Genomic DNA, 24,977 nt, shown 5'->3' on the forward strand with positions numbered 1-24,977 from the left:
CATGAATGAATGGTGTGTACACACAAATCCGTTATCCAGACCGAGGCAGGTTAGTTTCTGTGTGTGTGCGTGTGTAAAAATATTTCACCTTTCACTTTCTCTCTCCACAGCCGACCAGGGGTTGCTAAGTTAGACGGCAATTACCCGCCGTGCGTAATACATGGCAGTTTCATCCAGAGCCATAGAGGTCTAGCGTTCGAGACCTAGGAACCCAGACGATGATGTCCAATGTATATAACTGTTTTCTTTTTCACGATGTCTTTATTTTGACCTTGTGTGTGTTTGTTCGATGTGTTCTTTGTCCATTGTTATCGTATGCATCGCTGATTAAGGAAATTATATCAGGAGCTGATTGCTTGTTGTGAGGTTCTATTCCTCTCTAGTTTATCCGGGGCGGAGCCCGTGATTGTAAATTCAGCGTCTCTTTGGGGGTATATTGCCAGTCCCAAGCAAGTGCCTATTTACCGACTAGTTCGGATATGTTTAATCAGGCCGAGATGTGCGAATCTATAATTATATTTCATGTTAAAGGACGATTCATATCGAGGCTTCGTGCCATGCGCAGTTTAATGCATTTAAATCCTACGTCGAAAATACAATAATACCACCGTATCCCACCATAATAATTGTGATTTGGGTTCGAGGCCCGTGTTTCTATTTAAAATTGTGAAGACGAATTTTATTGTAATATTTCTGTAATTTAATTCTTTTTACCTGGGAAGATTATCATTCTTTTCTCCTGCTTATTGTTCATAAACCTTTCCACCCTTTTATTTCTTCGAGTTCTCATTTTCGTACAATGTATTCTAGAACCTGTCCTATGATTTTAAGTTAATTTTAGATAGACTTTTCGACCCGTATCTTTATGTCCGGACGTTCAACGGAGCTTCTCCGCTGAGCTAGACAGAATGGCGGACAGGGGAAGGTGCAACATGTAGATCGGACTTCGAACCACAATCGCCTTGGTAAGAGGTCAGTGAATAGTAACACAGTTATCAAGCCACCACAATATTGACAGTGATAAGTTATTGAAATTTATCGTACCTATGCTGGAATTAGTGACTAGAAACCATGACTCCGAAGCGCTCCCTTGCGGCATGACACTGTTATGAGTATGTTGACTTCTCAAATGCCACGGCGTCACGTGATGAAGAAACTCATTCACACTGCTGGGGAAGAACCTCTCGCCCGGGGCAAGCCAGACCAGAGGAGCCCAGCGTCGAACAAGCTTGTTTACTGTAACAAACATTAATAATTAGTTACTCTGCTTAAAATAAAACACCTGTAACTGTGAGAACATGACGTCACTGCCATTCAATATCTTACGCTTCTTCAAAAATACTTCCAGCATTCCATTTTACAATGTTCTAATGCCAGGACAATCAACAAATTATCGAAGCTGAAAGATAATAATTGCGTATGGCATACGGAGAGGCCCTGGTGCAGGTCTTTCTAGTTCACACCCATGGGCGACCTGCGCGTCTGTGAGGATGGGGCTCTGTCTAGGATGAAATGTCATGTTGATGTTGGAACAAATGCTCAATCCCTGATCCAGAGGAAACAAGCAATGAATGTTAAAATCCCCAACCCGGATGGGAATTAAAACCGGTGCCCCTTGGGCCAAACGCCAGCATGCTAATCAGTTAGCCATGGAGCCAGACGTGGAGAAAAATAGTAAACGTCAAGTATGACGCAAGTGTTTTCAGCTCTTAGAAGACGACATGTTCACTTCTTGACTGTGAAAAGTGTTCATACTCACCACTTCCAGAATATTTTTGTGTGCATGCCAATGTCAAGTTCCTATGCCTGGTGTTGTGAATTAATCCTATAGCACAAGACAGCACTTCAGTGCAGACAAGCAACAGAAGCATAGCTTGATCGTCAAAGTATTTAAATTCACTATTTTATACCTAAACAAAATATCTGTCCAAATTTGAACGCACCATTGTCAAAATATGTTTCTGGGTCTGGTCGTTCTTTTTACAGTAATAGGTTATCAAGGAAACTCCTCAGTACCGTACCGGTAGCAGCTGTGTCCTTCGGTGATGTTACTCTTTTCTTAAGGGAAGTACAACTGACAACCATTCCCTCTTAACGCTAATTGGAATGGAAGAAGGAAGAACTCTACCCAGCGAAGAATAAGTTCCCTGAGATCGACAGCTGCAGTCGCGTAATTGCGGCCAGTGTCAAGTATTCGGGAGATAGGGGGTTCGAACCCCATTCTCGGCAGCCCTGAAAATGCTTTTTCGTGGTTTCCCATTTTTACACAGGCAAATGCTGAGACTGTATCTTAATTAAGGCCACGGCCGCTTCCTTCCCTATCCTAGCCCTTTCCTGACCATCGTCGCCACCATAAGACCTACCAGTGTCGATGATACGTAAAAGCAACTTGTAAGAATGAGTTCGGCAAAACCCGGGCTAAGTGTCATGAGGCGAGTTTGATCCCGGCTCAGTTCGGTGGTATTCAGGTGCGCAAATATCTATGCCAACCTCGTATTGGTAGCTTTAATAGCATGTGAAAGAAATCGTGCGGAACAAAATTTCGGTAGCTCAATGCCCCCGTAAACCGTAAAAGTAGTTACTGAGCGTGAATACATTATTATTATTATTATTATTATTATTATTATTATTATTATTATTATTATTATTATTGTACCGGTTGGCACACCTATACGCCGCACATTTGAATTTTCCGCTTTAAAGTACTCCTCTACAACTGAAACTCTGAACTTTAAAACGGAATTAATTCAACCGTTTATCAGAAGATGTCACTGTGTTAATTTTGAATTGTTTTTGTTTACTAATTATCAAGAATTCTCTCACAGATGTCTCTACCAAAAACTATGATCATGCACCCCGGTGCGAAGTGAAGGAACTTTTCTTGAAGATATTTTGTATTCATAAGTTTGTTTTTTACTAAATGTTGTTCTTTCATTTGTGGGTTGGCAATATTAACCTTTCTTTCCGCCAGTTTTGAAACTAGCCAATCGTAAATTTCTGTCATTAATTTTCAGCCAATGGCGTTTTTCTTCCCCAATGTTGATGTGTAACTGTAAGCTACTCAATAAACGACTGTGGGTGTGTCTTAATCATTCATGAAAGGTCTCGAATCTTCCCCGAGAGTATAAAAACTGCTGATTTTCCTGGCTCTCGGCCACTCGTACAACATCTAGCTTAGTGTATGGAAGTATAGCAGGAGGCGGGAAGCGCCTCTTTCATCTGCTAGCAGCTCTTCTACAAGGTAATGGCCTTTTAACATCTTTATTTCTTGCTAGCTCAGCAGTTTAGCCCTCGGGGAAGGTCCGAAACTTTTTCAATGTAACCTACCTTTCGAAAAATGTAACTTAGTGCCGGCTTATGTAAAAGTTTCTTATTATTTTACTGTAAATCGGAGATAGAGAGTGCTTTACCCTCTCGAGCTCCCCTTCATTTTGAGTTGAGGTGACTACGTTTTCATAACCGATTTTCTACTCTTAATGTATTAAAATTTTCTTATACGAGTCACCTCCCTAGTTTGGGAATAGCCCCTGTATCATCGGCCTAGTGCCCCTTAGGTTTTATAAGTTTTCCTGTAGCAGTGCAAGCAACGCCTCCATTCATCTTGGTATTATGGGCCATTTAATTAATCTGTTCTTTTCCACTGAGGCCCAGTAGGGTGGGTGCGAAATACCCCCGTTTCTTTTTTATGTAAGCGGTGCCTTGATGGCAGTTTATTGTAAAAGTCTGGTATGGCCTTTAATAGGCTTGGAAATTTGAGAGCGGGTCAGCTCTTTCATATATCGTAAAAGTGCCTCTAGGAGGCCTGATATGGTTTTGGAGCAAAGGCTGCAGGAATGAAGGGGTTTTCTGCCCTTTGGATAAAATGTGTGCCTTGGTAAAGTTGGGCTAGTTGCTCAAGGATTGTGAAATTTGGTCTCGAAGCCTAGAATTTGTAAAGACCTCTTAACTTGTGCTTTCGTTTGTAAAGTTATAATTGTACCTGATTTTTCATTTTTATTTCACCTAGTGAAAATTTGTTAAATATTGTTGTCTATTGAAAATATAACCTTTATTTAAATTTTAATTAATCTTTCGGCCTTGTAGTTAGATCCATTCCAGCCCGCACCTTCTTTCACCTCTGCCTTCCACGGATAATTCCGTAACAATTATTATTATTATTATTATTATTATTATTATTATTATTATTATTATTATTATTATTATTATTATTATTATTATTATGTCTAAAAAAGAAAGGATATGGGCACAAATAAATAATATATGTAAGTGGTGTGGAGTTAAATCTGATGAAACTATACAGAAAGAGAGTATTTTTCTAGTTTCGAGAGCGTTCTCCATTTTCAATATATTCTTATAAAAAATAATAAAGAAGAGAACAAATTAATGATTTAAGCCTGAATGGTTGCTGGCGGTGTAGAAAATATGCTATGTGTAGTGATATTTTATACTAAAGAAGTTATTTTACAAGATAATTTGTCAACCTACACGAGACAGTCATATGTCAACCACTTTAAGTGTAATCGGCCGATTCAGGATCGAACCCACAGTCTCAGATTTCCAAGCCTTGAATTGAATCATTCAGTCCAATATTGTATTAAGTGAGACACAGGTCATTCATAAACTATTAATTGCTTGCTCCTTCACAGTAGTCAACCAGAAGACTAAATTGAGTGATACTACGATGACTTTCGGTAGCCAAACCGAGTGCGGGTCATATTTCTTTCACACCAGGAAAATATGCGATAGTCTCATATTTCAAATTCAAGGAAACCATTCCCATCCCTCGCATAAATTCATGGAGGCTAGACAGAAATTTCACAGTTATAAAGCTGACTGACTTTTATGACAATTTTGCCCCGTTGGCCTAAATTGAATAAAAATCTTCTATTAATTATATAAATGGTAGACGTACTGTAGGCTATGTTTCAGGTATGCTTTTATAGTAACGTCAAAGTAATTATCAAATATTATCCAAGACGGGCTGAGTAACACACACTGTAGAGCACTGGCTCAGCCCAGTTGTAATCTGAAGGTGCTCATATACAGGCAGCCTCGTATCGGTAGATCAAATCAAATCAAATCAAATCAAAATCTCTTTATTTGCAAATGAGGTGTCTACCTCGGTGGCAAATGGTACACTAAAATACATTATTGTCAAGCACTAAATTTTAAATTAACAAGAGAAGAAATTTTTTTCCCCTAGAATACAATAATATACAATTTATGCTAACAATTTTTTTCTATTAAACAAACAGATCATCCTTAATAAATGTATATTGTTTACAAAATTCTACTTATAATATCTCCTATACTTACAAACATAGTCAACTCATATACAGTATGTGGAATTACTTCAAATAATACTATGCAACTGGTATGAGATTAAAATTTACATTGTATTTATTTACTTTTTTTTAACCCATTTTGTAACCTAAGTAGCATAACGACCTGCTGCGTCTTAACCAGAGCCCCCTTTTGCCACCACTTTTCAGAGTTCCTAACAGGTAAAAGAACGTCTATGCCTTTTGCTGGCAGGACCTAGTGTTTACAGTGCACTATGTCTTCTGGTATAGGCTAGAGCAATTAATTTTCGGATGCCCCCACCCATCTATACTAATATTATAAAGAGGAAAAATGTGTATATTTGTTTGTAACGGATAGACTCAAAAACTACGGAACCGATTTTAAAAATTACTTCACAATTCGAGGTGGGGGGCACGGGGAGAGATATAAAAATAATAGGCTAATATAGGCAAAATATCGAATTTGTCGTACAAGGACGAGACAAAGCTCAATTTACTCCCCTTGAAGCAAAGAACAAAACTCGCTAAGCCCTACGGGCCCGAAAACCACGTTTTAAGGCCCTAAAACCAACCGTTACGGAGATATTGGCACCACACTACCCCTGCGCTAGGAATCGGATAAAGTAATGGACTGCCGTAACCATGACAACGTCAGCTCCAGAATTCTACAGCAGCGAAATTATCTACAATATATCACAAAAACCTAAAATTTTGCAAACATGAAAATTGGTATTTGGAATCCTCTTTAAAATTATAAGAACACAAATGTTCATTTTCAGAAAATCCATTTAAGGTTGGGCGGGGGGAGAAGAAGTGAGGAAGGAGTTGAATTATTTATACGAGGACACATATATTTCAGAAAATGAAGATGTTACAGACGTTAAAATTGGTACATGGAATATCCTTTAAAAATGAACAAACTTTTCTTTTGGAAAATCCAATGAAGGGGGTGAAAAGAATAACAAATCGGGTGAATTTTTAAAATGAGTATCTTCTTCTTCTACTGCTTCACCCACACCTGCGGGGTTGCGGATGCGAACTGTGTCGCACATGGGGATTTGACCCTGTTTTACGGCTGGATGCCCTTCCTGGCGGCAACCGTATGTATAGGGATGTAATTACTATTGCGTGTTCTTGTTGTGGTTGGTAATGTGGTGTGTTGAGTGAATATGAAGAGGAGAATGTTGGGACAAACACAAACTACCTGTCTCCAAGCCAGAAAAATTAATCACACGTGATTAAAACCCCGACCAAGCCCGTAATCGAAGCCGGAACCCTGTGAACCGAAGACCTCAACACTGGCCACTCAGCCAAGGAGTGGGGCAATTCTTATAATGAGAATATCTACTTATATCTCATAATCGTAACACGTTACAGACATGAAAATTGGTATTTGTAGTCTCCTTTAAAAATAAAGATACACGTATTTTTTTTGTTTTCGGAAAATCAACTTAAGCTGGAGATCGAAAATAAGTGAAAAAGGAGTTGAATTCTCTTTATCAGGATACTTATATCTCAAAAACTAAGATGTTACAGACGTGAAATTTGGTATTTAGAATGTCCTTTAGAAATAAACTATTTTGTTTTTGTTTTTTCGACATAAAAGAGGACTGTTTCTCACACATAGAGTTCCATGTCCCGTGTTCCAGATTTAGCTCTGCCAGTAGCCTGATTATCTTAGCTCCAAAAGGCAACGCGAAAAACGTGGTTGAGAAAGAGGTTCTGGGGTAAATGAAATGCAATTTTTTGGTGAGTTTTTATACTTTAGGGATTTACAGATAATGTCTTAGTGCAGTACCGAGGAACAAGTAATTTTTATCAAATTACGAAATCGTCGCGAGCGAAGCCGTGGGTAACAGCTAGTAAGACATATTCGTGTCAAAAAGTAAACCTCGTGGCGCTAAAATCCTGATGGCCATGGCCTACCGAGAGACTGCTATTCAGCCCAAAGCCCTGTATACATTTTATGAGGTGACTCGTGACCACCGCGACGGTTCCTCTCAGCCGTTATTCTTGGCTTTCTGGACCTGGGATTGTTATCTCACCATCAGATAGCTCCTCAATTGTTCACAAGTAGGTTGAGCAGACCTCTAATCAGCCCACAGATCCAGATTTTTGTTAAAAGCTGACATTCCGGGAATCGAACCCCGGACCTACCAGAGGCAGGATAGCTACCCTTAAAAAGGGATTAATATTTCAGCACATATTCTTCAAGGAAATACAATTGTTATTGGGTCCTGTATTTAAGGAAACACGAAGGGATTTCCTAGCTAACGATGTTAAATATTCTTCTGTGCATTTTGACTAATTTCAAGAATATAATTTAAGTAGCTTTATGTTATGTAAATGTAATATGTTACCTAAGTACCTAATGTTAGAGCTCATACCTAAGTATGAGTTTTATGTAACGTATCACACTACAGGTAGGGCCTATTAAAATACGAATATTTTTCATTTTGAATTTGATTTCTATCTTCAGTTTCATTTTTAGGTAATATTTTGCGGAAGCAAAACGCCAAACCTACTGGAGTGATTGGCAGGAAAAGATAAAAAATGAAATGGCGTATGGGTTTTAGTGCCGGGAGTGTCCGAGGTAAAGTTCGGCTAGCCAGATGCAGGTCTTTTGATTTGACACCTGTAGGCGACCTGCGCGTCGTGATGAGGATAAAATGAGTATGAAGACGACACATACACCCATCCCTGTGCCAGCGAAATTAACCAATTAGGTTAAAATTCCCGACCCTGCCGGCAATCGAACCCGGGACGCCTGTGACCAAAGGCCAGCACGCTAACCATTTAGCCATGGAAGGCAGGGAAATACGTTAGAGCAGAATAAAAGTAGCAGAAAATTAGGCTAGAAATGATTACAACATTCCTCAGTAAAGGGAGTATTTGGAGGGAATTGCTGGTTTAGAGGGAGCTCTAAATGGCATTACTGCGACATTTGTAAGAAAGCAAACTCGTCAACGATGAGTATAACAGCTAGTTGTGGTTACGAATATAAACGACCAAAAATAGTTTGAAAACAGTTTGTTCAATTAATTTTTTGGTAGGACGAGTCATTACTATTATATCTGCAGAGAACATTCTCAAATTTTATAAATAATTTCTTAAAATATGGCTGCACTGAGTGTTTTCTCCTGGGCTGTTCCAAACTCTCCATGAAATTGCAGGTATATTACCCAAACCAAACCAAACTAAACCCCATGGCGCAACAGCCCCGAGAGGCCATGGCCTACCAAGCGACCGCTGCTCAGCCCGAACGCCTGCAGATTACGAGGTGTTATTCTTGGCTTTCTAGACCGGGGCTGCCAGCACACCGTCAGGTAGCTCCTCAACTGTAATCACGTAGGCTGAATGGACCTCGAACCAGCCCTCAAATGCAGGTAAAAATCCCTGACCTGGCAGGGAATCGAACCCGAGGCCTCCGGGTAAGAGGCAGGCACGTTACCCCTACACCGCGGGGCTGGCTTCTGGTATAGAATATTAGGCTACCTTATTTCAAGTCACCCAAATACTACTATTACTACTACTACTACTACTACTACTAATAATAATAATAATAATAATAATAATAATAATAATAATAATAATAAATAGTTCAAACACCACAATGGCACTGGTTTTCCGACACTCATGTACACGCGGACGGCGACCTGCGATGTCCAATGACCCTCAAACAACTCCGTAATAAAATTGCTCTGAAGTCGAAGTATACACTGTATCCTGTCGCCTGCGAACACTCATTTCGCCTAAATGGCATTACTGCAACATTTGCACGAAAACAACCTGGTCAACGATGAGTACAACAGCTACTTGTGGTTAGAAATGCAAACGACCAAACACATACGAACATTCAATGTGTGTTTTAAACACCTCCAAAATTACCCTGTCCTATCATCAGAATATGACTTAGAAATAGTTCAGATAATTAACGTTCGAATTAGCGACGCTTCATCCGACTCCTTGGCTAAATGGTCAGCGTTGAAGCCTTCGGTTCCCGGCCGGGTCGGAGATTTTAATCGCGTCTGATTAATTCTTCTGACTCGGGGACTGGCTGTTTGTGTTTGTCCCAACACTTTTTTTTCATATTCAGACAACACTCCACACTATCTACCACCACATAAACACGCAATAGTGATTATATCCCTCCATATAGGGTTGGCGTCAGGAAGGGCATCCGGTCATAAAACGTGGCCACCGAGCTCGATAGCTGCAGTCGCTTAAGTGCGGCCAGTATCCAGTATTCGGGAGATAGTGGGTTCGAACCCCACTGTCGGCAGCCCTGAAGATGGTTTTCCGTGGTTTCCCATTTTCACACCAGGCAAATGCTGTGGCTGTACCTTAATTAAGGCCACGGCCACTTCCTTCCTATTCCTAGGCCTTTCTTATCCCATCGTCGCTATAAGACCTATCCGTGTCGGTGCGACGTAAAACAAATAGCAAAAAACAAAATAACATAGCCAAAATCGCGATGTGGAACACAATTCGCATCCGCGACTTTACAGGTGTGTGAAAAGCGGTGGTAGTAGTAGAAGAAGATTAAGGATGGTTTGTTGTATTACAGTATCAAGTTACAGGCAGAGTCACCTACCGTAGTCTGTTGAAATTTCTCCGGCAGCGATCGTCGGCACCAGCAGAAACAGTTGAAGAATAAGGAGCAATGAAGATCGCAACGGTACGGCTGTGTCCATTCTACTGACCGGCTGAGCGCTTTACTTTCACTATAACGTAACTGACTGTAATGTAAATACTACTTTCTCCGCTTCCTCTGCGTTACATCACCGAGTTGCATGGCGCCACTCGAACTTGTCTAATAACCGCGACGTGTCGAAACTAGAAATTAAGAGATGTAATGATTATCCCGCCAATAGTGACCTCAATAACTGCTCTCATCACACTCCTTACAGGATTTAAGGCAAAGTGATTTCAGAAGTGTTTGTATCATCTATCATAATCGTTCACTCACACCCCAAGCTACATGATATAAAGTTCAAGGGTTCGATCCTGACCGAGGTTCTTAATATTTGAAGGACAAGAAAAGAAATCTTACCACTCCCTGCTATAATCATTGACATGTTAGAGACCTCTGTAGGCACACTCAGAGACCACTCGACACAACTAACTCCGTGTTAGAAATCTATGCCGTTTGGACATCCGAGGTTTGATACCCAGTACCGTAGTGTTAGTCATCATCCTGAACGTAGATTTTCATGATATTTTCGATACTCGCAATGACTTAAACAGCAGTGCATATTAAGCCTCAGAGTGGTGGTGGTGGTGGTGGTGATTATTGTTTTAAGCGGAAGTATAACTGGGCAACCATCCTCTATTAACATTAATCAGAGAAAAAATGTAAGGGATCCGACACTTCGAAAAATGAAGATATCGGCCAAAGAAAGACAAGGGCCACGAAGGGCGTGAAAATGAAAGACTCCCTAGGATTCGCAAACTTAAAACCGTCCGGGTCGGAAAAGATCAAGAGTTGATCAAGGGAGGTCAGATAGGATAGGTGAAAGTGAGAAGCCTGCCACAACTAAGTGGAAACAATGCCAGGACTCAGCTAAGGGCCCCGTGGCCGCCAACCCACGCTTCAAAATTAAGAGCCCCTAAGGCCCCTTTTAGTCGCCTCTTACGACAGGCAGGGAATACCGTGGGTGGTATTCTACCGCCCCCCACAGGAGGATTAAGCCTCAGAACTTGAGAGGACTTGGTTTCGAACCGCGGTGACCTTGATTGATTGATTGATTGATTGATTGATTGATTGATTGATTGATTGATTGATTGATTGATTGATTGATTGATTGATTGATTGATTGATTGATTGATTGATTGATTGATTGATTGATTGATTGATTGATTGATTGATTGATTGATTGATTGATTGATTGATTGATTGATTGATTGATTGATTGATTGATTGATTGATTGATTGATTGGAGTGTGATAGCTGAGTGGCATAGTCCCTGCATTTTCTCTAAGGTGGTCGCTTTCGAATCTCGACCAATATACACGAAAGAATATGGAAATTGCAACACCATGAATATGGAACGATGTCATGTAGGTATGTAAACAATCAAAATTTCAGACCCATTGGATTGTTGCTACAGGTCTCCCCACGTGATTGGTCGCGGAGGAATCAACTCCAGTATACGGACTCTGGTGTAGCGTAGTTGACTTGCAGTCTGTGCAGTGAAGTGTTCCCCGTCAAACATGCCTCGACGACAGAAAAGAACACGCTATCAACAACTGTCGCCGTTTGAGAGGGCTCGGATAATTGGGCTGTGTGAAGCTGGATTAACGCTAAGGACTGTCGCTGCACGTGTTGGCCGACAGGCATCTACGGTACAACGTGTATGGCAGCAGTGGTCAAATGAAGGTACCCACACTCGTAGACCTGGCACAGGCCCAGCGCGACAGACAACAGTGAGAGAGGATCGCCACATCATTCGGATGGCCCGGATGGAACCCCATGCAACAGCAGCGCAAATTCGAGCAGCTGCGGCACCCCACGTTACACAACAAACAGTTGATAATCGCCTGCGTGCAGCTGGCTTACGAGCCCGTGTCCCTGCAGAAGGTATTCCATTGACCCCACAATAGCGACGTGTAAGGCTGGCCTGGTGTCGAGAAAGATCGACGTGGGTCGATGAATGGCATAGGGTCGTCTTTAGTGACGAATCGCGCTTCTGTCTTGCCCGCAGTGATCGCCGGAATCGTGTGCGCCGACGTACCGGAGAGAGGGGCCGTCCAGATCTTATTGTCGAGAGGCACACAGGGCCAACACCAAGCATTATGGTCTGGGGAGCTATTGGCTTTAATGTGAAATCACAATTAGTGCTTGTTGAGGGCACTATGACTGCTCGACAGTACGTTGATAGGGTACTCAATCCAGTGGTTGTCCCTATGATGGCTAACATTGCTAATGGGATGTTTCAGCAGGACAATGCCCGGGTTCACACTGCACGCATCTCCAAAGAAGCTCTCCACGACATTACAACCTTAGAATGGCCCGCCAGATCCCCGGACCTCAGTCCTATTGAGCATGTGTGGGACATGATGGGTCGACAACTGCCCAACCGTCCTCAGCCACACACAACTCTGGAACAACTGACCCGTGCAGTGCAGCAAGCATGGGCCACAATTCCTCAGGAAGCGATCCAGGGCCTTATTGACCCCATGTCCGACTCGCTGGCTGAATGGTCAGCGTACTGGCCTTCGGTTCAGAAGGTCCCAGGTTCGATTCCCGGCCGGGTCGGGGATTTTAACCTTAATTGGTTAATTTCAATGGCACGGGGGCTGGGTGTATGTGTTGTCTTCATCATCATTTCATCCTCATCACAACGAGCAGGTCGCCTACAGGAGTCAAATAGAAAGACCTGCACCTGGCGAGCCGAACCCGTCCTGGGATATCCCGGCACTGAAAGCCATACGACATTTCATTTCATTGACTCCATGCCTCGACGAATTCATCAATGTATTGCAGCTCGTGGTGGACACATCCTGTATTGATTGCTGTCCAAACTTGCGGTCAGAGGGACCTGAACGTGTAATCATGAAATCACAACCGAACACTCGACCTGCATGTTCAATTGCAGTAATGTAGCACCACTCCTTCTGGGTGTTGCAATTTCCATTTTCGTCAGTGTATATGAAGGTTTTGAATTGAAAATCTCTTTCCTGTAGTTCAGATTCCACGTAAAACTGGAGGTCCCGTGGCTATCAACAGTAGAACTATAAGCTTATTTACGTTGATTGATTGATTGATTGATTGATTGATTGATTGATTGATTGATTGATTGATTGATTGATTGATTGATTGATTGATTGATTGATTGATTGATTGATTGATTGATTGATTGATTGATTTTAAGAGACACTAACATCACTTAAGAAGGAAACATAAGATCTTCAATCTCTTGAAGAACGGCAGTATGGTCAAGGTAATCATTATTTCAAATAGAGAGCCATCGCTCCTCATACCATTAACAGGAGAGGTGATCGAAGGTAACCAAATTCAAAGAATGAGTATCAGTCAAAACAGAGAAAAAAAAATATTAAAATCAAAGAAAATTAATATTTTCCTAGGGTTCATAAACCTTATGCCTTCAGAATCAGAAGAGAACATGAGTTGAGAAAGATGGGATGGGGGCCGATGACCTAGGTGTTAGGCCCCTTTAAACAGCATCATCATCATCATCATCAAGATCGGATGGAAAAGATTAAAAAGAAGAGCCTGTAAAAGTAGAAACTGTGTCAGACTCAGACGGAACCCCACCGTCAGACGTACTGTACAATTTCAAATTGCGATCCTCGTGAATATATTGATAATAAATATGGAAATCTTCGGGCCGATGACCTAGATGTTTGGCCCCTTTAAACAATAAGCATCATCATCGTCAAATATGGAAATATCCTTCCGCTTATTTCGTCAAAAATATCAACATTCCAGGGTCGTTACACTCGATTCAGGCATACAGTGACACAGGATATGATAGAATATAATAGAATAAAACGCTTTCTCACCTTTCATGGTTCTTCCATATTTTCAATTGATGATCTCCATTGCCTCACAACTTGAAAACTATTCACGTTTTTTAATTAAATTCGTTAACCTTACTACAGTATTCTCAACAAATCGAGATTGGTTATCATAAGCTATCAGGTGAGAAACCTAAATTTAAGCAGCTGGTTCTAATTGATAAATGTCCCTGGCTTCTCTCCGAGGAGGTGGTTCGAATCCTGGCCAACATATATGTGGAATTTTTAAAATGAAAATTGAATTTCTGTGGTTTGCTTTTCACATAAACTTGGGGACCGCATGGCTATACTTAAGATAACAGCTGTCAAAAGAACTACACGCTACCTGCCAACTATTGAATTTATATTTGACAGATTATTACAATGAAACACTAAATATTTAATATTTAGTTCATTTTTTGAGGTCCACTCAGCCTGCGTGATTAGAATTGAGGAGCTATCTAACGGTGAGATAGCGGCCCCGGTCTAGAAAGCCAAGAATAACGGCCGAAAGGTTTCGTCGTGCTGGCCACACGACACCTCGTAATCTGCAGGCATTCGGGCTGAGAAGCGGTCGCTTGGTAGGCTAAGGCCCTTCAAGGGCTGTAGTGCCATGGGGTTTGGTTTGGTTAGTTCGGTATTTTATATTTATTGTGTGTTTAATAACATAAAGCCGGCCCCGTGGTGTAGGGGTAGCGTGCCTGCCTCTAACACAGAGGCCCCAGGTTCGATTCCTGGCCAGGTCAGGAATTTTTACCTGGAGCTGAGGGCTGGTTCGATGTCCACTCAGCCTACGTGATTAGAATTGAGGAGCTATTTGACGGTGAGATAGCGGCCCCGGTCTAGAAAGCCAATAATAACGGCCGAGAGGATTCGTCGCGCTGACCACACGACACCTCGCAATCTGCAGGCCTTCGGGCTGAGCAGCGGTCGCTTAGTAGGACAAGGCCTCCTTATTATATACTCTACAGTGTGAATCTAAAGTCTACGTATTAATTTCTGGAAGCTGTAATTACAATTACTAAACAATTTGAAGGTAAGAAACTTACAGGTAGGAAAATATGCTTATTAAAGTTTGAGACACTCCCTACACTTAAAGCCAAACGCTAAGTGAATGAAATTTATATATTATATATATACTAGCTGTAGTACCCGGCGTAGCCCCGGATCGTTTTTGAATGTTTACCCTAAGATTTGTATTACCGGTTAGTTAAATATGAAGTGATTTTTTATAAAATCCCTTTATGAGATGTTGATTTTACGATATATTATGTAGTTTTAGAGTTATTTAGATGTGTCTGATTTCAAGTTTTAGATTATTTAATTCTCGAGTAAAACTTTGTCCTTGCGCAAGCTCGAATTGACTGGGAAGTAAGCTGATACTTTGAAAATAATAATACGTGATAACTATATGTATTTACCAGTCACGCTATAGATATGATGTACACGATTTCAACTATCATTGAGATTTTCACCAATCAGCCTTGCGACCCCGCGACCCCAAAAGCAATGGAAGCGGTGGAATCTCGGTCAATTTAGACTATTTACTTTTAAGCCCCTCTCAACCCCCCCCCCCCCCCCAAGTCTCAATAGAAGCTGAACGTGGCTTAAACGGCATCCAGAGCGTCACAGTTCGTCTCAGCGACATATAAGCAATGGACTCGACATTAATATCGGTTATTTTCCATTATTTTTACATGTCATTCACTCCCATTCCCCATCCCCAGCGGGGTTTGGGATGTTTCATCTCCATAGTATTTTTTTTTTCCAGACGGTAAGTCATATGTACCAAGTTTCGTTGAGAGCTATCAGGGGGGTGTCTTCCCGCATCGCGCTCACTTGTTTCTCTCCCTGGCCGCCTTCTGCGTGACGTCATGTGATATGATATGAGACAGCGCTCGCCCGTCCTGCTGACACGTATTATCACTACAGTCTAAAATGGTCATGAACCATTAATGCAAATAATGTCCTGACAAGGTTATTGTAATCCTTATAAAATACTGTAGGAGGAGATCAAACAATTTATTCTGATGAGGAACTCGAGGATAATTTCGAAATATTTTTTTAATTTTAATTTTTACCGCGGACTATAGCATAAAATCTCTTCTAGAGGGTAACCGTTTGGAAATACGTATATACCATCGCGGACCTTTTGGAAAAGGTTTATATGCTCTACAATTCGTACGCTTACACTTGGGGTCTATCGTTGATGGTTCACGCACCGTAAGCCAGGAAAGCAAGTGACCTACCGACCGACATTTTTGTCTCTTTCTACGTACCTATTTACTGTACAGTATATCGGATCACGGATACTGTATTATTCCACGAGCTTCGAAATATATTCAGAAATATAAGTTATTAGCACATAATAATGTTATTGGTTTTACGTCCCACTAACTTTGAATTTGAGCACCTTCACTACCGGACTGAGACAGGATCGAACCTGCCAAGTTGGGCTAAGAAGGCCAGTGCTCTACCATTTGAGTTGCTGCTCAGCCCAGCTATTAGTACATAATAATTTTATAGTGGTTCACTACGTGAACAGTGTTCGTGTTGTCAGTATCTGAAGTAGAACCCCTGTACTGATTAAAATGCAGTCAACATATTATGGAAACGTGTGTGGCGCTATAAATTGTCGGCACGTAAAAGAACTCTCTCGTGGGACAAAAATACGGCACCTCGAATCTCAGAAAACCGTAAATGTTGTTAGTGAGACGTAACACAAATAACATTATTATTATTTTGCATATTATAAATACAATAACGACAACAACCATCGTAGCCAGTTAGTTTGCTACTGTGATGGAATAACAATACTTCCTCGTCAGCAATGCTTGGTTGTTGAAACACTTTTTTAATGAACTCTTGAATATCTCTATTATTACAGCTCGTACGGTAAAAAGGTGTCAGATATAAATGACTGAATGAAAATCATATTTTCTATAATTATTGTTATGTGCTAATTAATAGCCGGGCTGAGTAGCAAATCAAATGGTAGAGCGCTGGCCTTCTTAGCCCAACTTGGCAGGTTCGATCCTGTCTCAGTCCGGTGGTGAAGGTGCTCAAATACATAGTGGGACGTAAAATCCAATAACATTAACATTATTATGTGCTGATAACTTATATTTCTGAATATCTTTCGAAGCTCTTGAAATAATACAGTATCCGTGATACGATATACAATAAATACGAAGAAAGAGACAAAAATGTCGTGCCAGAAGAGACCTTTTTTAAAATATGCATATCTACAGTATATATAAAAAATGTTCATATTAAGACGTGAAAACTGGTAGATTAATCTTTTAAAATACAGTAACACGTATTTTTTGTTTTCGGAAAAACACTTATGGGGAGAGGTGTAAAAAGGACTGAAAAAGAGGTTGAATTCCTTTTATGGGGATACTTATATCTCTAAACCTGGATTGTTACAGACATGAAAATTTGTATTTGGAATCTCATTTAAAAAAGAAACGCGTATTCTTTTGTTTTCGGACAATCCAATTAAGGGAGGGGGAATAAATGAATCAAAAACTGAGTTGAATCCTTTGTTGGAGGATACTTATATCTCAATCACGAAGGATGTTACAGACGTCAAAATTGGTATTTGGAATCTCCTTTAAAAATAAAGAAACACGTATTTTGTGTGCGGGGGTGGGAGACAAAAATATGCATTTATATAAAACCGTTTGAATTACAAAGTCAAAATTTCAAATGATATCCTAGGTGTTAAATAAGAGAAGGTTTGAAACAAATTTAATCGCTCAGGGAGCTCAATGGGGGTTAAGATCCGAAAACATATAATACAGTATAGTCATTCCTTCCTCCAAAACGGTTTAACGCACAAAGACAAAATTCCAAACAGTGGTATTTATTTTAAAGCCCAGTTGTGAAATAGGAAATACTTTTAAACGTTCCACCCCTAAAGTTTTAAATGAGGTTATCTCCGTAAACGAAATTATTCATCCCTCCAAAACCGTTTGATATACAAATTTGTCATTTTACGAGAAGGTTCTTCTTTTAGGTCGTAGTGTAAAATATCGTATATAGTAATTTAGGGATATCTCGACACGCTAAGCAAAAACCTGTAATTTTGATCATGCTTTATTTGTAAAATATTTCAATTATTTCCCAGGTGATTTTGCACACAGTTTGCTTATGTTTTCTATCATTTATGGAAAAAATAACATTTCATAACATGTTAAATTATCAAATAAGTAAAGGATTGCAATAATGTCCACTTCTCCCGCACTTAGGGAGAACCTGACACTAGGTAGGACCTCCGAATAGTTACGCAACTATTGTTCATAATGGGTACATATAAACTGCTCATCGTTTCCATTTTCCACACACATCTCGTGGAACCATTTCCTGCATTCCCCACTACATTGGACCCATGGCTCATTACGGTTGTCGTCACATACTGCGCAGTAATTCTCAGAGCAAAGAAGACTGCTTGAGAAACTAGCTTCCCCGTTGCGCACGCCGAGTTCTCGTTGTTGTCCTTCGATTTGAAGGATTCTTTTCATTTTCGCGTTTCCTATTCTTTAAATTTTCCCGATAATCCTGTAAAGTCACCGTGGCGGATGGGGGGGGGGGGGGGGGAGCAACACATCCCTATTCATACAGCTGATGCCTTATCAAGCACATCCGGATCTTTGCAGTGCGTTGAGTGTCCGTCGATTATGGACCGAATCTTGCCCTAAGGTTTGTAACGGTTTAGGTGATCAAGGAATAATGATTCGGACATTTTAACAACTGATCCACTGGGCATTCCTTTTGAGTGTATCTTTGCCTTACCCCTTTCATTCTAACAAAGGGTGGGATAGCATATTCAATAGCATTACCACACACCATTACTGTTACCGTAGATCCCTTTCCTGCCGTGGTGCTGTGAAACATGTTTTTCTTTTCTTTTATTTTTCACTAATAATCTTCCCTGCCTTAAATATGAGCTGAACACCAGTTTCATTGACATTCAAAATATTACCAGGCTCTTGAAAAACCCAGTCATATCCAACCATTGCCTTTTGGTTTTTAAATATGCTTCTTAACACCATTCCTCTGAGTGAACCTAAAAGCCAGTTCTCGTAAGTCGGTCACCGTTCGCCCAAACCCTTTAGAATCGAGATGAAAAAGATGGTTGACTAACTGGTCCTCCATAGCTTTGTCAATTGTTGCTCTTTTTCCAGTTTTCTATTGGTAGATATACCAGATAGTATTCTGGATCTGAGTGTATTCCTTGGAATACTGAAATACTTCGCAGCTGTTGCTAAAGTAGTTCCATATTCTTTCACGTCCTTAATAGCAGCAGCCATATCTTCTGCATTCCATCGTCCAACCAGACCTTTGTACACATATTTCCGTGGCATCCTCCATCTATAACCATTGGGATGCAAAACTATTAATGCGAAACTTCTACTTTATCATCAGTCTCCAACCTTCGTAATGTGAGTTTAATTAAACACTACAAACATTATTATAAAAATATCGCATTACAAAAATATTATACATATCCAAATACACTACATTGTCATCATTTATTACTCCTACTAAATTGTAGAATTTACGCACCATTAAACCATGTCCCCAAAAATGTATCCCGGTTTAGAGATTCAGGGAAATCTCGACAGTGTCGAGATCTCCCAGCTTGTCGTGTCTAGATCTCCCCGAGTTCCATTGGCAGGCAAGAGGTCGCAACACTTACCAAGCTGAAGGTTTGGCGATTTGGAAATGACATCACCGCTTCTCCGAAACTTGCTTAGTGCGCCTAACCTAAAACATTATCTTAAAAGTAACGCATATCTACCTATTTCGTTACACAACCTACTCATCATATTATAGCAAGTTACTTTTAATTCATATATCACTTACTTACTCACCTTCAATTGTTCATATGACTTGTATTTATAGTGATAATCTTCAGCTAACAGGGTGACCATGAGCACAAAACCATACGGCTCCAGTAAATGTAGTTGCAAGTTTGACCTGTGCAGTACTGTGGTTACCAGAGGCGCTAAGCTTAAAAGTGTCGAGTTCTCCCTCATGTCGGGATCTCCCTAAGTCACCCTACTTCAAAATATTTCTACCCTGAAGGGTATAGATGATGGTTGACTCTCAAAACCACATTATCCATTCTTCTGAAACCGACTCAGGCACGAACTTAATCCTAGATGTTAATACATATTTAAAAACATTCACCCCTTAAAAAGGAATTCATTCCTCCATTAATGTTCGACGTACAAAATCAAAATTTTACTAACTGATCGCTTTTACATTCTAGATGTTACATAAGATAGGGTTTCAAACATTCAAATTCATCCCTATGGAGTTCAAATGAGTGTTAGATCAGAGAATAAATAATCATTCCACCAAAACCGTTTCATGTACGAACTGAGGGCGTATTTTACAGACTCAGCTGACAGTGAACTCTCCAAAACGTAAAACTTTGAATAATTACTTTCAGTTTTACTAGGGGCTTTACGTCGCACCGACACAGATAGGTCTTATGGCGACGATGGGATAGGAAAGGCCTAGGAGTTGGAAAGAAGCGGCCGTGGCCTTAATTAAGGTACAGCCCCAGCATTTGCGTGGTGTGAAAATGGGAAACCACGGAAAACCATCTTCAGGGTTGCCGACAGTGGGATTCGACCCCACTATCTCCCGGATGCAAGGTCACAGCCGCGTGTCCCTAACCCCACGGCCAACTCGCCAGGTACTTTCAGTTTAAAACCGTAGCGAAGCACGGATATCTTTCTAGTTATCTTATGAAGATAAAGAACTCAGCCTAAGATCTGTAAAGTGACGAGAGGCCGCAGACTGGGAAGAGATGTAGTTTGAATTTCACCGCCGGCTATCCAAGTTAGTTTTCAACTTGGTTCTTAGTTTATTTCCCATTTTTTTTGCTCCAGGAAATCCATAATTCTCAAGGTCAGGGTCAGTAATACATATATAAACTCATTCAGTGATTTCCTATTGCTCATAATATGTATTAGGCTCGGTTGACCAAGATTAAGACGACTGTGAACGTTATTCATAATTATCTTCTTCTTAATCTACTTACTCTCCAGTGTTGGCTTTTCCCTCGGACTCAGCGAGGGATCCCACCTCTACCGCCTCAAGGGCAGTGTCCTGGGGCTTCAGACTCTAGGTCTGGGGATACAACTGGGGGATGACCAGTACCTCGCCCAGGAGTGGTGAATGGGATGATGGGAAGGGAGAGACAAGGAGGTGAGAAGGAAGCGGCCGTGGCCTTAAGTTAGGTACCATCCCGGCATTTTCCTGGAGGAGAAGTGGGAAACCACGGAAAACCACTTCCAGGATGGGAATCGAACTCACCTCTACTCAGTTGACCTCCCGAGGCTGAGTGGACTCCGTTCCAGCCCTCGTGCCACTTTTCAAATTTCGTGGCAGAGCCGGGAATCGAATCCGGGCCTCTGGGGGTGGCAGCTAATCACACTAACCACTACACCACAGAGGCGGACTTCATAATTATCATTAGTTGTAACTCCTGGATGTCAATATAAGAGTAAACCAACTTCAACAATCGCTTAGACCAACAGAAAACAGTTTCTATGGAAACCGGAATTAAATTATGTCAGTAAACATGTAAAAGCAGTCCAAATTATCGGTTCGGCCACATTCCACTCAAATTGCCCGTTTTCATCGTTTCCAGTTAATCCTGCGACATCGATAACTGGAAAAGTGGAGCTCAAAACGACAAATATGGTAAGTATTCCCTTTAAAAAGCGTGTTAAAAAGAGAAATTAAGATACAAATGCTTTCTTGCCTCAGTGGGGTGCTAACGCTGTGGTCAAACTGCGGACGTCCCAGTTCGATTGTCTTGGATTCGAATTCCGGTGACTTACGATGAAATCTTCAATTAGAAATTCCCATGGTGACAGGAAGGCCATCTGAAAACCCAGGCCAAATACAAAACTATCTTGTCTCTAATTAATAGACTCACTGATAATAACGCCCCCCCCCCTGTGGTTGGGGGTGGTAAAATAACACCCACGACATTCCCTGCCTGCCGTAAGAGGTGACTCAAAGGGGCCCAGGGTCTCTCAACTTGGGACCATGGGTTGGCAACCACGAGGCACTCTGGCATTGCTTCCACTTACTTGTGTCAGGCTCCTCACTTTCATCTATCTTGTACGACCTCCCTTGTTCAACTCTTGTTCTTTTCCAACCCCGACGCTATTAGAGCATTTGAGGCCTCGAGTGCCTTTTATTTTCACGCCCTCCGTGGCCCATGTCATTCTTTGACCGATATCTTCATTTTTAGAAGTGTCGGATCCCTTCCATTTTTCTCTCTGATTAGTGTTTTATAGAGGATGGTTGCCTACTTGTACTTCCTCTTAAAACAATAATCACCACCATCACCGCCAGCACTCAATGATAATGGTTTACGTTCCAGTAACTACGTTTATGATTTTCGGAGATGCCCAGAAATCATCCAGCAAGAGTAATTTTATGTGCCGGTGTATCTGGCGACCTGAGGTTAGCGTATTTGTGCACCTCCTACCACCACTAAACTGTCGCCTCATACGAAAGGCAGGGGATACCATGGGTGTTATTCTACCAGTGTTGGTGTTTTAGCACATAAGAAAACGAAAAAGCAACTTATAAATTATATGAATAAAGTACAAAACAAAGGATCGAAACTAACTTAAAGATGAAAAATTATTAAAGTTGTAATTAATGGAGGAAAAACCGTTGGCAGGATGCGTCTACAAGGCTTCTAAAATTCGTACAACTACAGCACGCCAACAGATACCTCTAAAACCATTAATAAACTGCAAATGTATCATACTTGTAGCGCGAATCTTGCACCAAGTTACGGTTCTGGTAGACTGACAACAGCCCATATACCTGATATCTAGCGGCGAGACTACAAACCTCAAGTTTCCCGCTATTTTGTCGGAAAATCGCCCGTTCTTCCAGACCTTGTATATCACGTAGGCAAGTAGGCAATGCAATAGTCTACCTACCTTGTAGGCAACGGCCCAGCGTAAAGCTGTAATTGAAAAGTTTCACCATAACGCCGCTGGAGCGCTGGCCTCCTAAGTCACTGATAGCTTAGCCTACAAGGAATACAAAGCCTGCTCACTCGCAGTGCTCTCTTTCAGAAACAGTGTCTGTCTGACAGTGCGCGTCTTGATCACTGCAGCGCTGGTATACCACCTCATATCAGCACTTACTAGCATTGCTAACGGGAGTTAAAACCAGCAGAAATTTACCTCTACACTACAATTCCTGTATATTATATGTGTTACTGAGCAGAATGAAGTAGAATATAATAAATGTTCACCTTTTACCCCTAGGAGTTCAATTCAGATGTGGATTTTCATTTCAGATAACACACATAACTGTCGAAATTTATGTCTGGCATTTAAAAGGATATAAGTTCTGCACTAGATATTTTTACTGCCACACTGTAGATTTTCAGTGAAAAGGAACGAATTTAACAATTTTCTTTGATATTTTCTTCTCATAAATTGTTTTCCTTCTCAAAAAGTATTCTCGGCGATACTCATCTGTCATTCCATTAGCGTAATTAGTGACAGAGGGCTGCAGAAACTTCTGCAGTAGTATTCTGCTTAGTTCCTTAGGATGACCACTTTTCCCACACTCTAGAATAGGATTTTAGCAACATGTGGCAACAGTATTTCGGTTAATGTTATTGCTATTTTTGGACTGCCCAGCGTTATCGATAATATTTCGTCCTTTACTTACCCCAGTTTCATCAGCAGTGAAACAAAACTTGGCTTTGGATACCTGAAACCACCTCTGTCTTTGATTTTATTAATGACGTTAGTGGAGATGGACACTTCATAATATTAATTTTATCAACACACTCCTCACATGGCATGTGGTCTTCAACAACTCTTACCAAATACCCTCGAATATATCCATTGCAGCACTCGACATAGAAACGCATGGTGCTCCTTCGGCTTCCTTTTCGATGCCTATCAGTTGAGCTTGAAAATTTCTTGCTAACTCAGGATTCGTTGCTGCCGGTTCATCCGCATGTGCGATTTGTTCACTAACTAACGGTTGCAAAAGTTGGAAAAGATACATTTTATTTATTTTGTTTCGAAAAATAAGAAAACCATTTAGAAGTTTATAGGAGATAATTTATTCCTTTTCTGGTTATTTTTCACGAAAAAGTGAAAGGTAAAAAGGAAGTACTTATATACTGTATTATGTCACTTTACGTTTCACAACTATTCCTCCTGCATAGACGAGCACATTAACTTACGCTTCGTGATAAGAATGGGCAGCTGCACTCTTCGAATATTCCAAGGTTTAAAACACAGCTTCGACACTGGCAATTCTCAATGTGATTTCATGTAGAGTTTACCACGGAAATAATGAAAGTGTGAGAGAGCCTTCAAGTCCTGGGTATCTACTCCAATATTTGTGCCAAATACGATGGTCATGACACCCAGGTAGTCTGGCATTGTTTATACCTTCCCAAATAATATGCTAATGTTGACGGATCATGCAACTACTAAATATTTTAATTTCATCCTTGAAGGGGAAGGCGGGCTTCCTAGACGGTGACACCGTCTCTCGGGACAGGAGATTTATATCGAAGATAATATTATGATCACCAGAACAGGAACAATAATAATAAGTAACCTAACTTTTACCGTCACATGGTCTGCGTATTTACTGTACCACACCTTGTCTGCTTATTGCTTTAATCCATAATTCCCTAGTTGGCTCTTGGCAAGGGAATTCATGGAAACTAGTTCCAGGAACTTCATTTCTAGAGCCTTGTTTACAAAACGGTAACCAACAGTACACAACTATAATATAATTGACGTATTTTAACAATACGACGGCCCCAGGGGCTCTGAACTTTGGAGCGTGGGTTGGCGACCACGGGGCCCTCAGCTGAGTCCTGGCATTGCTTCCACTTACTTGTGCCAGGCTCCTCACTTTCATCTATCCTATCCGACCTCCCTTGGTCAACTCTTGTTCTTTTCCGACACCGACGCTATTAGCTTTGCGAGGGCTAGGGAGTCTTTCATTTTCACGCCCTTCGTGGCCCTTGTCTTCCTTTGGCCGATATCTTCATTGTTCGAAGTGTCGGATCCCTTCCATTTTTCACTCTGATTAGTGTTATGTAGAGGATGGTTGCCTAGT

General features: G+C 41.0%; 1 protein-coding gene across 1 annotated transcript in view; it reads right to left on the minus strand.

The window, feature by feature from the left end:
* LOC136879586 (uncharacterized) overlaps positions 1–4,182 on the minus strand; it is a gene marked incomplete at its 5' end in the record, with an annotated part of 63,396 nt that extends 59,214 nt beyond the window's left edge. The window contains 2 exons of the mRNA XM_068228766.1: positions 1,045–1,236; positions 4,116–4,182. Coding sequence (XP_068084867.1) covers positions 1,045–1,236; positions 4,116–4,182 — 259 coding nt within the window. The remainder of the gene's footprint in view (positions 1–1,044; positions 1,237–4,115) is intronic.
* Between the last annotated feature and the right edge of the window lie 20,795 nt (positions 4,183–24,977).

This window comes from Anabrus simplex, chromosome 1, assembly GCF_040414725.1.
Source record: "Anabrus simplex isolate iqAnaSimp1 chromosome 1, ASM4041472v1, whole genome shotgun sequence".
Taxonomy (NCBI): Eukaryota; Metazoa; Arthropoda; class Insecta; order Orthoptera; family Tettigoniidae; genus Anabrus; species Anabrus simplex.